This window comes from Pristiophorus japonicus, chromosome 4 (assembly GCF_044704955.1).
Source record: "Pristiophorus japonicus isolate sPriJap1 chromosome 4, sPriJap1.hap1, whole genome shotgun sequence".
Lineage (NCBI taxonomy): Eukaryota > Metazoa > Chordata > Chondrichthyes > Pristiophoridae > Pristiophorus > Pristiophorus japonicus.
Genome location: NC_091980.1, coordinates 152,412,228 through 152,427,396, shown reverse-complemented (window position 1 = coordinate 152,427,396; position 15,169 = coordinate 152,412,228). Strand labels below are relative to the sequence as shown.

At 52.7% G+C, this 15,169-nt stretch overlaps 1 protein-coding gene across 1 annotated transcript; it reads right to left on the bottom strand.

Moving 5' to 3' along the window:
• Positions 1–2,186: 2,186 nt before the first annotated feature.
• rpusd2 (RNA pseudouridine synthase domain containing 2) lies at positions 2,187–14,689 on the bottom strand. Its single transcript, XM_070878650.1, has 4 exons — positions 14,406–14,689; positions 10,880–11,094; positions 5,371–5,667; positions 2,187–3,651 (listed from the first exon to the last, which is right to left on the bottom strand). The coding sequence occupies exons 1-4, from the start codon at positions 14,677–14,679 to the stop codon at positions 2,887–2,889; spliced, it is 1,551 nt and encodes a 516-aa protein (XP_070734751.1). The 5' UTR covers positions 14,680–14,689; the 3' UTR covers positions 2,187–2,886.
• Positions 14,690–15,169: the final 480 nt, after the last annotated feature.

Below are 15,169 nucleotides of genomic sequence, written 5' to 3'. Positions count from 1 at the left end.
CCACTTCTCTTGACCGCTCCACGGTCTCTAAATTTCCAGACTGCTTGTCCAACATCCAGTTCTAGATGAGCAGAAATTTTCTCCAATTGAATATTGGGAAGACCGAAGCCATTGTTTTCGTTCCCTGCCACAAACTCCGTTCCTTAGCCACTGACTCCATACCTCCCCCCAAACTGTTCACAACCTTGGTGTCATATTTGACCCTGAAGTGAGCTTTTGACCACATATCCGCAGCATAACTAAGACCACCTATTTCTACCTCTGTAACATTGCCCGTCTCCACTCTTGCCTCAGCTCATCTGCTGCTGAAGTTCTCATCCATGACTATTCCAATGCACTCCTGGCTGGCCTCCCACATTCTATCCTACATAAACTTGGTGATTCAAAACTCGGCTGCCCATGTCCTAACTCGGAGCAAGTCCCGCTCACCCATCACTTCTGTGCTTGCTGACCTACATTGGCTTCCGGTTAACACCTCAATTTTAAAATTCTCATCCTTATTTTCAAATCGCTCCATGGCCTCGCCCCTCCCTTCCTCTGTAATGTCTTCCAGCCCCACAACCACCACCCCCCCACCAATTTGGCCCTCTTGTGCATCCCTGATTATAAACACTCCACCATTGATGGCCGTGCCTTCTGTTGCCTGGGCCCCAAGCTCTGGAACTCCCTGCCTAAACTTCCCCGCCTCTGCTCCTTTCCTCCTTCAAGACGCTCCTTAAAACCTACCTCTTTGACCAAGCTTTTGGTCACCTGAGCTAATTTCTACTTATGAGACTCGGTGTGAAATATTGTGAAGCGCCATGGGACTTTTCACTATGTTAAAGGCGCTATATAAATACAAGTTGTTGAATGGTTGGGGTAGATCCTGACTTTGTGCATTAGTGTGAAATGACAATTGCGAGTTGGCAGTCTGTTTTACGTTCTCCTGATTTTTATTTCCACTGTACTCCAGAAATAGCTGCGTCACTAGCCAAGCTGTTCCAATACAGCGACAACACTGGCATCAACCCAAAGGATGTGGAAAATTGCCCACAAAAAGTAGGACAAATCCAACCCGGTCAATTACCACTCTGCCATCAGCAACGTGATGGAAGGAGTCATCGACCTTGCTATAAGCGGCAATTACTCACTAATAACTTGGGTCTCGCCAGGATCACTCAGTTCCACACCTCATTCAGTCTTGATCCAAACATGGATAAAAGAGCTGAATTCCAGAGGTGAGGTGAGAATGACTTCCCTTTGCAATGAAACAGCATCCGATTCATTGACTGTGGCACTAAGGTGCCCTACAAAAACGTCAGTCAATGGGATCATGGGAAAAATTCTTGGGTGGTGAGAGTCATTCCAAGCACAAAGATGGCTGTGGTTTTTGGAAGCCAATCATTTCAGTTCCTCAGGGCAGCATCGGAGGCAAAAAAGCTTCCTGTAAAGTGCCGCGATGCTCACTCTCCGGCACTAAACTCCACCCTCCTCGCTGCAAAGGGTCAGAGAACGACAGGATAAGTTCATGGTGCCTGTAACAATCAGGTGACTGTGTATATATCAATAGTTGGTGGCTGTTGCTCTGTAAAGAATGAGAGCGACACCCACCAGTGACCAGCCAGCTCCAGGCACCGCCTTCAGGCAGCGGGAAGTGTAAAGAGCTGATCTGCTGCTGAAGAATCTCGCCTCATTAGGACTGTATTCAGACGGCAGACTGTGGGATGATGAGAGAAAAAAATGTTAATGAACAGGAATGGTGCCAGCTAGTCTGGGCATAGAAGGCGAGTGAAAGGAAGAGTGAAACCAATGTCCAACAGCTGTGCTCCCTCATGTAGACCCCAACGGACGCAAAAGTAGCTATACACACACACACTTTGGGGAATGGAGCAGCATGTCTCATGGTGTAGTGACGTGTGAGACAAAGAAACTAGCGAATGCTAGATTAAATTGCCTGGTTAGTAACGTTGCAGTCAAAACCACACATTTACCGAACCTGAGCCCGGTGTTTGTCAGTAGCATTCAAATCCAAACTGCATGTAATGGGTTATGTCAATCAACAAAGAGCATTAATCAGACATCTCAGTATTTCCTTGTCCTCGAACTTGTATTAGTGGAAAGGGTAAATGACTATCTTATAAACCCAACACCGAATCTCTCGGACTCCATCGCCCTCGGTATCGCTCGAGACTCCATCGCCCATATCATTCTTGGCACCACTGTACTTTATTTTGCCCGGTCATATACAGTAAACAAAATACAAACAGAAATCAGGAACTGAGATAAAAATCATAAAATGCCATTAAATAATCCAAAGATCAATCACGACAGTTAATAAACATCGTACTGTCGCCATGTCTGGTCAGGTTACAGCGAGGATGCCATCAGGAATGCAGTATAGCAACAGCAATGGTCAGCAACTATGGTGTTCATTTTCAAGCCTCCTCTCTGGGTATGGATTCATGGGCATTGGCCAACTCGCTCCCCCATACCTTATTCCGCAAGTCCAGTAGGTAGGCTATTGAACTGCAGAAGCCATCACAGCCAAGACCAATCGTTTCCTCACCCTGTGTCCATGCTGATACGTCCCAGGAATCCTAGACCTCCCCTTCTCAACCCATGGTATACTCTCGATCAGGATATGGAGGCCCAGTCACCCTGTCTTTGTCAGCGAGGGGGTCACAGCAGACCAACAAAACTAGCACTCAGACCAAGTGCAGAGGGTGGGGGCCTTCAATAGCAATTTCATAGATAAAACAGCCTTATGCCTCTCTCTGCATGGAACTGAGTGAACTTGCATTTGTACACGAGACACAAGCCTTCAGTTCCAGCGTCTCTGTCACACCCACACAGCTGCTGAACATTCAGGCCTGCGCCCATCTGTACACTTGGTTTGTGGTCAATGCTTCAGTCCTCCTGCCAGTCAGCAGCAGCCCACCTGGGCAGCTTTGAGCAGTACTCCCAGTCCAGCCCTTTGTAGCGCAAGGCGTGCAGGTACATGACCAGGTCCTTCGCAGACGGGTCCTTCCGAACCAGCTTGCACTCGCCACACAGAGAGTCCTTCACTGCTGCTGGCTTCTCCATGTGGCCACTCGCGGTGACCTCGGTGACTGCCAGAGCGCAGCCGTCCCCTGCTTTCTCCACTCGCTCCTCAGCGGCCTCGCTGTTCTCGTCGGTAGTCCTTGCGTTTGCACAGGCTTCAGTCGGGCCATCGAGTGGCTCGGTGGAGCTCCCCGTGTTGTCGGTGCTGCTCTCTTCCACGGCACAGCGGTGGTCCCCTTCTGGGAGATCCAAGAGATCCAGGCTCTCCTTCGATCTGTGACTGTCCACCAGCGCTTCCAGCAGCTCCTCGTCCGATTTGTCCAGCTTTCCCCCTCTGCCCCTCTGGGGTCCCCAGGCCTCGGTGTTGTACACGGGGTCATTAACAATAGGGTGACCCAGGTATTGGAGGTGGACTCGGATCTGGTGAGTCCGCCCGGTGTAAGGGAAGCACCGCACTACACTGGTCCTGCCGTTATAGCCCAGTTTCTGGAACATGGTCCGGCACGGTTTGCCCGTGGGATCCACTCGGCACACACCAACCTTGTAGGAGACAACTCGGATGGGTTCCTCACACGTGATCTCACCATCTGGAAACTCTCCTTGCACTCGACATACATACTCCTTCTGCACCTGAAACACAACAGTGTAGATCAGGGGCTGGACACGCGAGCAAACCACCGCATGGTGGGCAACGCTTTAGATCATGGAGTCCATCACAGCTCTGTAACTTCCACCAGCCTTAACCACCCCCCCCACTCCCAAAACTCAGTGTTCCTCTGACGCCAGCCTCTTGCCTTTTCACCCCACCATTGGCGGCCGTGCCTCCGGCCATCTCAGGCTCACTTTCTGGAATTCCCTCCCTCAGCCCGTGTCACTCCACCTCCCTTCAATACCGTTCCTAAAACCCAGCTCTTTCACAAAGCATTTGGTCACCCCTAATATCTGCTCCTTTATCTCGGGTCTGCTTTTTGACTCAGTCATTGTGGAGTACTTTGGGATATTTTTCTACTTGAGAGGCGCTTTGCGATGCCAGTGTGAAGATACCCATTAACAAGCTGATGCTGCAGTGGAACAAGTTTAGCTGGTAAAAGTCACAGTGCAGAAAGTGTCATTCAGTGAGTGTGGATGTGCTGCTCAATGACAGCACATGACCTTCTCAAGGCCTTGGGGAGTGCCTCCACGGAGCCCCCCCGCCCCCCCCCCCCCACCAATGGTAGAGATTGCAGGTGTTCAATTCTCCACTACCTCACCCAGATGGTCACTTGGCGTGAGTCTATAGAGTGAGTGTCGGCAGCTATTCAATAATGGAAGGCATCATAACAAAGCCCAATCCTTTTCGAACCCACCTGTACATTCCAGCAGCAGGTCACCGGACAGTGATCAGGAATGGGAACTCTGGCTGCTACCCGCTTTCCTAGCCCAGAAGCATCAAAGCCAACGGTAGTGCAACTAAGTCGGTGGTACCACTCTCCTGTCTGAATCAGAAGGTTGTGGGTTCAGGGACCACTGCCAGGACTTGAACACATAATTCAGGCCGACATTCTCAGTTCAGTACCGAGGGAGTGCTGCACTGTCGGAGGCGAGTCTTTCAGATGAGACGTTAAACCGAGGCCCTGTCTGACCACTCGGGGGGGGGGGGGGGGGAAGATTTCCCCGGTGTCCTGGCCAATATTTTATCCCTCAAACAATGTCAATAAAACAGATTATCTGGTCATTCATCTCATTGCAGCTTGTGGGAGCTTGCTGTGCTCAAATTGACTATAGGTTTCCCACATTACAACAGTGACTACACTTCAGAACCATTGTGATAGAGAATTCAAAAACAGGCTGCATTTAGACAGGCTGTGAAAATTCACAGACCCCAAGTCAAGGCTGCTACGTGCATTTCAGCATGTTGCATTAAGTCATCAATCAACTTAACATTTTAGGACCTTGGGTAGCGAGCCAATTAAAAGGTTAAAAGACTATTAATTGAGCCAATAAGGTCAAAGAAGGCGAGTTCTTTTCTGTAAATTGAACCCGGTATAAATACAGCCATTTTGGCCATGTGGTCTCAGAAGGACAAAGACCTGGCTTAAAGCCAAGAGCTTGTTACTGCTGCCAAAATAAAGTGACATTAAAACTACAATCGGAGTTCGTATTTCATTGGAAATTAAGAGATCTAACACATTGCATTGGCTGTAAAGCACTTTGGGACATCTTGAGACTGTGAAAGGCGCTATAGAAATTCAAGTTCTTTCTTCCTTAGCAGAGTCCGGAGAGCAGTTAACTCAGCACAGCCGAGGAGAACCTCGGTTTCAAATCCTTGGAGCCAACACTGAGATTTGGCCTGAGCTGCTCTCACTGTACCTGTCTCTCTCGCACTTGCTGATCCATTTTCTTTGAGACTTCGAGCGTTTTGGCGAACATGAGCACCCCGGAGGTGAGCCTGTCCAGCCGGTGGATGGTGTGCAACTCGGTCAGCTGGTGCTCCTTGCCCAGGATAAAAATGACAGTGTTGTGTCGGAAGCGGCCACAGGGGTGGACGGGGATGGAGGCCGGCTTGTCCACCACAACTACCTCCTGGTTCTGGGTCAGAATCTCAATCGGCTGAGCAGTGACGGGAGGCTCGTGTCTGTGCACTGTGTTCCGCATGAAATCATTGTTCTAGAAGATGGTGAAGGAAACCATTAATAGCCGTGTTGATCCAGCAACTCGCATCAATCAGACCCCTGCTGGCTCAATCAAATAGCAACGTTGTGCCTCAAACACACTACCCAGGGGCCCAATTTTTGGTTTCATATTTAAGAAAGGATGTACATGCTTTGGAGGCAGTTCCGAGATGGTTCACTAAGTTGATTCCAGGGATGAGGGGGTTGACTTATGAGGAAAGGTTGAGTAGGTTGGGCCTCTACTCATTGGAATTCAGAAGAAAGAGAGGTGATCTTATCGAAACGTTTAAGATTATGAGGGGGCTTGACAAGGTGGATGCAGAGAGGATGTTTCCACTGATGGGGGAGACTAGAACTAGGGGGCATAATCTTAGAATAAGGGGCTGCCCATTTAAAACTCAGATGAGGAGGAATTTCTTCTCTCACGAGGGTTATGGATCTGTGGAATTCGCTGCCTAAGAGAGCTGTGGAAGTTGGGACATTGAATAAATTTAAGACAGAAATAGACAGTTTCTTAAACGATAAGGGAATTTGGGGTTATGGGGAGCGGGCAGAGAAGTGGAGCGGAGTCCATGATTGGATCAGCCATTAAATGGCGGAGCAGGCTCGAGGGGCCGAACAGCCTACTCCTGCTCCTATTTCTTATGTTCTTATTCAACCATGACTAAGCACTGAGCAACAGACAGCCGGGGATTCACTCGCAGATAAGGCAGAAAATATCCGCTCCTCTCCAGAGTGTGCCGCTCGGGCCAATGACAGGTCCCACAGGCCTCCTACCCCTGTACCTCATTCTGCTGTCTACTTCACTAAGGAAGACACAAATAACCTTCCGGGAATACTAGGGGAACGAGGGTCTAGCAAGAAGGAGGAACTAAAGGAAATCCTTATTAGTCAGCAAATGATGTTAGGGAAATTGATGGGATTGAAGGCCGATAAATCCTCAGGGCCTGATAATCTGCATCCCAGAGTACTTAAGGAAGTGGCCCTAGAAATAGTGGATGCAATGGTGGTCATTTTCCAACATTCTATAAACTCTGGATCAGTTTCTATGGACTGGTGGTAGCTAATGTAACCCCACTTTTTAAAAAAGGAGGGAGAGAGAAAACAGGGAATTATAGACCGGTTAGCCTGACATCGGTGGTGGGGAAAATGTTGGAATAAATTATTAAAGATGTAATAGCAGCGCATTTGGAAAGCAGTGACAGGATCGGTCCAAGTCAGCATGGATTTATGAAAGGGAAATCATGCTTGACAAATCTTCTAGAATTTTTTGAGGATGTAACTTGTAGAGTGGACAAGGGAGAACCAGTGAATGGGGTGTACTTTGACTTTCAAAAGGCTTTTGACAAGGTCCCACAGAAGAGATTAGTGAGCAAAATTAAAGCTCATGGTAGTGGGGGTAATGTACTGACGTGGATAGAGAACTGGTTGGCAGGAAGCAGAGAGTAGGAATAAACGGGTCCTTTTCAGAATGGCAGGCAGTGACTAGTGGGGTGCCGCAGGGTTCAGTGCTGGGACCCAGCTATTTACAATAAACATCAATGATTTAGACGAAGGAATTGAATGTAATATCTCCAAGTTTGCAGATGACACTAAGCTGGGTGGCAGTGTGAGGAAAATGCTAAGAGGCTGCAGGGTGACTTGGACAGGTTAGGTGAGTGGGCAAATACATGGCAAATGTGGTATAATGTGGATAAATGTGAGGTTATCCACTTTGGTGGTAAAAACAGGAGGGCTGATTATTATCTGAATGGTGAAAGATTGGTAAAGGGGGAGATGCAACGAGACCTGGGTGTCAGGGTACATCAGACATTGAAGGGTGGCATGCAGGTACAGCAGGCGGTGAAGAAGGCAAATGGCATGTTGGCCTTTATAGCGAGAGGATTTGAGTATAGGAGCAGGGAGGTCTTACTACAGTTGTACAGGGCCTTGGTAAGGCCACACCTTGAGTATTGTGTACAGTTTTGGTCTCCTAATCTGAGGAAGGACATTCTTGCTATTGGGGGAGTGCAGCGAAGGTTCACCAGACTGATTCCCGGGATGACAGGACTGACGCATGAAGAAAGACTGGAAAGACTACGCTTGTATTCAATGGAATTTAGGAGAATGAGAGGGGATCTCATAGAAACATATAAAATTCTGATGGGATTGGACAGGTTAGATGCAGGAAGAATGTTCCCGATGTTGGTGAATTCCAGAACCAGGGGTCACAGTCTAAGGATAAGGGGCAAGCTATTTAGGACCGAGATGAGGAGAAACTTCTTCACTCAGAGTTGTGGGCATGTGGAATTCTCTACCACAGAAAGTAATTGGGGCCAGTTCGTTAGATATATTCAAAAGGGAGTTAGATGTGGCCCTCACGGCTAAAGGGATCAAGGGGTATGGAGAGAAAGCAGGAATGGGGTACTGAAGTTGCATGATCAGCCATGATCTTATTGAATGGTGGTGCAGGCTCGAAGGGCCGAATGGCCTGCTCCTGCACCTATTTTCTATGTTTACAGTGTGCGACAGTCCACCATGAGTGGCATCACAGTCCAGGCCAGACACGCCCACACTCGCACTGTTTCACAGGGATATAATGATTGGAGGGATATGTGACATGAGGGATGGGCTAATATGCTGAAAACTTTAAAATTAATGCAAACTGGACGAAGAGATGTGCCTCTTCCAGCTCACCTTGGACTTTTGGATTGATTGTCGATGCAAAACTGCAACTGAGTGACATTTCTGAAGTGTTAAAGCATTATTATGCAGTTTTATATTGACATTTCTGACAAGTATTCTTTTTTAAATAGGGTTTGTATATGACGAACTAAAAGCTTTTAATTAATTCTACCGTAAACAAATTTGCAGAATGGACATGTAAACCATAGAATCATAGAAATTTACAGCACGGAAGGAGACCATTTCGGCCCATTGTGTCTTCACCGGCCAATCAAGAGCTACGTAGCCTAATCCTCCATCTCTTGGTCCGTAGCCCTGCAGGTTACAGCATTTCAAGTGCACATCCAAGTACTTTTTAAATGTGCTGAGGGTTTCTGCCTCTACCACCCCTTCAGGCAGTGAGTTCCAGACCCCCACCATCCTCTGGGTGAAGAAATTTCCCCTCAAATCCCCTCTAAACCTCCCCCCAATTACTTTAACTCTATGCCCCCTGGTTGTTGACCCCTCTGCTAAGGGAAATAGGTCCTTCCTATCCAGTCTATCCAGGGCCCTCATAATTTTATACGCCTCAATAAGGTCTCCCTTCAGCCTCGTGTGTTCCAAATAAAACAACCCCAATCTTTCCTCATAGTTAAAATTCTCCAGTCCAGGCAACATCCTCTGAAGCCGCTCTAGTGGAATCACATATTTCCTGTAATGCAATGACCAGAATTACCGCATTAGTACACAGTACTGTAGCTGTGGCCTAAATCAAGCATAACCTCCCTGCTCTTATATTCTATGCCTCGGCCAATAAAGGCAAGTATTCCATATGCTTTCTTAACCACCTTATCTACCTGGTAAATGACAAACGAATTTCAATGCAGGTAACGTGTTGCATATTGACAGGAGGTATAAGGACACAAGCTACTCCTTGGAAAGCAAGTGTCTAAATGGAATAGAGGTGCAAAGAGACCTCGGGGTATAGATTCACAAATCATTAAAAGTACCAACGTGAGTTAAAACAGCCATCAAAAGTAAGAAGAAAGCACTGGGGTTCATTTCGAGAGGAACAGAATTCAAAAGCAGGGAAGTGATGTTAAACTGTCTGATTGTGCCATGATGAGAGACGGTGGGGTGGTAATATAGCATTACTGCATGGATGCTTTTAAATGGTTGCTGTTGTAAAATTTTCCCACGGACAAGGTAGCGCCCAAAGGAGTTCGTGGCCCGTTCAGTAAATACTGGCACAGTCCCAGTAAATACTGACACTCCCGGGACACCCTGCAAATACTGACACACTCCTGGTCACCATATAAATACTGACACAATCCCGGAGATCCCCTGTAAATACTGACACACTCCTGGGGATCCCTGTCTCAGGATACGAGTTAGGAAATTTAGGACCGAGATGAGGAGAAATGATTTCACTCAGAGGGTGGTGAACCTGTGAAGTTCTCTACCACAGAAAGCTGTGAAGGCCAAGTCACTGAATATATTTAAGAGGGAGATAGATAGATTTCTAGACACACAAGACATCAAGGAGTATGCAGAAAAAGCGGGAATATGGGGTTGAGATACAGGATCAACCATGATCATATTGAATGGCGGAGCAGACTCGAGGGGCCGAATGGCCTACTACTGCTCCTATTTTCTATGTTTCTATGTAATTACTGACACAATCCCGGGGACCCCCTGTAAATACTGACACACTCCCGGAGACCCCCTGTAAATACTGATACACTCCCAGGGACCCCCTGTAAATACTGGCACACTCTTGGGGATCCCCTGTAAATATTGACACACTCCCAGGGACCACTGCAAATATGGACACACTCCCAGGGATTCCCTGTAAATACTGACATACTCCCGGGGATCCCCTGTAAATACTGACATACTCCCGGGGACTCCCCTGTAAATACTGACACACTCCCGGGGACCCGCTGTAAATATTAACACACTCCCGCGGACTCCCCTGCAAATACTGACACACCCCTGGGGACCCCCTGTGAATACTGACACTTCCCAGGGACCCCTGTAATTACTGACACACTCCCGGGGACCCCCTGTAACTACTGACACACTCTCGGGGACACCCTGTGAAGACTGACACACTCCCGGGGACTCCCTGTAATTACTGACACACTCCTGGGGACCCCCTGTAAATATTGACACACTCCCGGGGACCCCGTGTAAATACTGACACACTCCCGGGGACCCCCTGTAAATACTGGCATACTCCCGGGGACCCCCTGTAAATATTGACACACTCCCGGGGACCCCCTGTAACTACTGACATACTCCCGGGGACCCCCTGTAAATATTGACACACTCCCGGGGACCTCCTGTAAATACTGACATACTCCCGGGGACCCCCTGTAAATACTGACACACTCCCAGAACCGTGTAAACATGACGACTCCCCAGGTGCCGCCCCTACCAATAATGACCGTGACGAGTGCCCTCCCCTGCAAATATAAAAACGTGTCCGTTGCTGCCCATTAAGCAGTGAAACACAGCCACCAACCCCCTTTAAATACAAACACAAAATACACAGACTGTACCTTTAAGACGGTGTTCAAGTCAGCGGGTTCTTCGTTGAGCCGGATTCTGCCAGCTTTGGCAGCCTGGATGTAGTACTCGATCGGCTCAACCCTGAACTCTGAGCTAAACACTTCCCGCAGCGTCTTGCCAACCCAGCGCCCCTTGCAGTAGGTCTGGAAATCAAAGTAGTAGGGGAAGACCTTCCTCAGTCCGTGCTCAAAGTAATACTGGGTCTCTGAGAGGAGAGAAGGGAAAAGGAGCTTCACCGATCGGTCAGGAGTCACCGTTACATTCTAACCACCAGACCGTGCAAACACAGGCTCACACACTCACTCGTCCCACCACACACTGCAGCTTTTCCCAGTCCCTCTCCAACCTCCCCCACAAAGCTGCTGGGCCACGGGGCTGAAAACCCAGACAGAGCCCTTCTGTGTGTGAATTCCGAGGCATCGGGCTATTCAACTGTTACGGCCACTGTTAGTTCAGCCTGATGCCTGTGGGGCAGGGGGGGGGGCAATTTGATGGATGAAGATTAGGAGCCCTGGCTGTCAACACTCTCCTTAACCGAGTGCACTGACTCCAGATAGACCCAGACATGGGTTAGTGACTCGGGGAGCGGTGGGGAGGTTGAATTAAGGCTCATCCCAAGCAGATTCTGCCCCACACAGCCCACAGCTCGTGCATGAAGAACACCCTGAGGTGTGAGGTCCTGACAACAAAGATGGAGCCTGGGAGAACCAGCCTGAGCAACATAAACTGCAGCCTGCCCACCTGCCTCACTCAGCGGTATTAGTATAATCTGATCAGTGCAGCCTCAGCCCTTGCTCTTGTCCATTCGAGACAAATGTGAAATAATATTTTAATGTGGTCAAAATGCACTCCATCACGAGAGCCGGGATTAAAAACTAAACGTTCAAAACTTGAAAACTTAAGAATTAAACACATTAGAGATGGCAGGGCAAGTGATGTGCTGCAGCTGCAACATGTGGGAGCTGGTGGGCACCAGTGTGATCCACGGCGACCACATCTGCACCAAGTGTTGGCTGCTCGAGGAACTTTGGCTCAGAGTTATACAAGAACATCAGAAATAGGAGCAGGAGTCGGCCATACGGCCCCTCGCGCCTGCTCCACCATTTAATAAGATCATAACTGATCTGATCATGGACTCAGCTCCACTTCCCTGCCTGCTCCCCATAACCCTTTACTCCCTTATCGCTCAAAAATGTTGATGAGCTGGAGTCCAAGCTGCGGACACTGTAACACACCCCTTTGGGTCTGTGGTCAGGGACAGGAGGGTGTGACTATGAGTGAGGCAGATATGGGGACTCAGGAGGCATTGAGGAGGTGTCTCAGCCCTTGCTCTTGTCCAACAGATTCGAAGCTCTGACTCCCTGTGTGGACGAGGGCAGGGACTTGAGAGAGGATGAGCAAACTGATCTCAGCACCGTGGTACAGGGGGCCATTCAAGTGGGGGGAGTAAATAGAAATGTAGTAGTGGTAGGGGACAGTATAGTTAGGGGGATAGATACTGTTCTCTGCAGCCGAGAGCGCGAGTCCCGAAGGCTGTGTTGCCTGCCTGGTGCCAGGGTTAAGGACATCTCCTCTGGGCTGGAGAGGAACTTGGAGTGGGAGGGGAAAGATCCAGCTGTCGTGGTCCATGTAGGTACCATGGACATAGGTAGGACACAGAAAGAGGTTCTGCTGAGGGAGTATGAGCAGCTAGGGACCAAAGTAAAAAGCAGAACCACAAAGGTAATAATCTCTGGATTACTACCCGAGCCATGAACAAATTTGCATAGGGTCAATAGTATCAGAGATGAACACGCGGCTCAAAGACTGGTGTGGGAGAAATCGCTTCATGGGACACTGGCACCAGTGCTGGGGTAAGTGGGAGCTGTTCCATCGGCTGCACCTGGGGGGGGGGGGGGGCACTGTACCCGGGGGGCGACGACTCTGTACCCGGGGGCGGGGCACTGTACCGGGGGGGAGGGGGGGGGACACTGTACCCAGAGAGCGGGGACAACGACTCTGTACCCGGGGGCGGGGGGAGGTCACGGTACCCGGGGGCGGGGGACGACGACTCTGTACCCGGGGGCACTGTTCCCGGGGGCGGGCACTGTACCCGGGGGCGGGGGACGACGACTCTGTACCCGGGGGCGGGGGGCACTGTTCCCGGGGGCGGGCACTGTACCCGGGGGCGGGGGACGACGACTCTGTACCCGGGGGCGGGGGGCACTGTTCCCGGGGGTGGGCACTGTACCCGGGGGCGGGGCGGGCATTGTACCCGGCGGGGCGGGGGGCACTGTACCCGGGGGCACTGTACCCGGGGGCGGGGGCACTCTACCCGGGGGCGGGGGGCACAGTATCCGGGCGGCTGGGGGGCACTGTACCCGGGGGCGGGGGCACTCTACCCGGGGGCGGGGGGCACAGTATCCGGGCGGCTGGGGGGCACTGTATCCGGGGGGCTGGGGGGGGGGGGCACAGTACCCGGTCTGGGGGGGGGGGGCACTGTACCCGGGGGCGGGCACTGTACCCGGGAGCGGAGCACTGTATCCGGGGGCGGGGACGACAGCACTGTACCCAGGGGGGCGGGCACTGTACCCGGGGGTGGCGGGGGAAGGGCACTGCATCCGGGGGCGGGGGGAGGGCACTGTACTGGGGGGCGGGGCACTGTACCCGGGGGGGGCGGGGGGAGGGCACTGTACCGGGGGGGCGGGCACTGTATCCGGGGGCGGGGGGAGGGCACTGTACCCGGGGGCGGGCACTGTACCCGGGGGTGGCAGGGGAAGGGCACTGCATCCGGGGGCGGGGGGAGGGCACTGTACTGGGGGGCGGGGCACTGTACCCGGGGGGGCGGGGGGAGGGCACTGTACCGGGGGGGCGGGCACTGTATCCGGGGGCGGGGGGAGGGCACTGTACCCGGGGGCGGGCACTGTACCCGGTGGGCGGGGGGAGGGCACTGTACCCGGGGGGGGGCAGGGGGAGGGCACTGTACCCAGGGGGGGGCGGGGGAGGGCACTGTACCCAGGGGGGGGCGGGGGGAGGGCACTGTACCCGGGGGGGGCGGGGGGAGGGCACTGTACCCGGGGGGGGCAGGGGGAGGGCACTGTACCCAGGGGGCGGGGGGAGGGCACTGTACCCGGGGGGGGGCAGGGGGAGGGCACTGTACCCAGGGGGGGGCGGGGGAGGGCACTGTGGGGCGGGGGGAGGGCACTGTACCCGGGGGGGGCGGGGGGAGGGCACTGTACCCGGGGGGGGGCGGGGGGAGGGCACTGTACCCAGGGGCGGGGGGAGGGCACTGTACCCAGGGAGCGGGGGGAGGGCACTGTACCCGGGGGGTGGGCACTGTACCCGGGGGCGGGGGGCACTGTTCCCGGGGATGGGGGGGCACTGTACCCGGGGATGGGGGGGCACTGTACCCGGGGGGCGGGGGGGGCACTGTACCCGGGGGGCGGGGGGGGCACTGTACCCTGGGGGCTGCGATTACAGGGGCCCGGCCTTTCCCCGCCGCCGATGACCGAAGGCCCAGACCGGGGCCTGCCGTACCAGTGAAGTGCCGGAGCCCGAAGCTGACTCCGGGGCTTTTCCTGCCGGGCGGGGGCACGAAGCGCTGCCCCCCGCCGCCCTTCCTCTGGCGGCTTCTCTTGGCGGGCGGCCCGCTGTCGGTGCCCGTCTCCAGGTCCCAGTCTCCCCCCGCCGCCGCCGCCGCCGCCGCCGCCGCCGCCGCCTCCGGCCGCTCCCCCGGGTCCGCCTTCCGCTTCCCGCTCATCGCGCCGCCCCACAGCCGCAGCGCCGACAGGCGGAGCCGCAGGCACCGCATGGGTCCTGGGCCTTGGCCTGGGGGCGGGGCCTGGCTCAGCCTTTCACAGGGCGCGGGCGCCCCATCCTTTGTGCGCACGCGTGCTGTCACCACGGCCGCGCCCAGGGAGCGGGGCAATAAAATCAGGAAGTCACTATGCTGTCACTATTCACGTCATACCCATTAAATCTGTCAATAATCCATGGCCCACACACAATGCCCCATCTCTGGCCAAGGGACCAGGGGCGGGGACGTAAAATCAGGGACTTGTTGGGGGGAGAGAAACTTGGCGAGGGGAGAAGGCCAGGAACCTGCGGGGGCGAAGATTCGTGGCTGGAACATGTTTGGGGGTCGGTGGAGGTCTTAACCCGTGAGGGTGAGCCCTGTCTGTTCCAAGTGAGCTCTGCTCTGTCTGGAGTCGGCAGTCAGAATGGCTCGAATTACACTTTGCAAAGTAACTGGTTATATAGGCAGGGAGAATGTAATTACACATTCCAGAGAAACTTTTTTT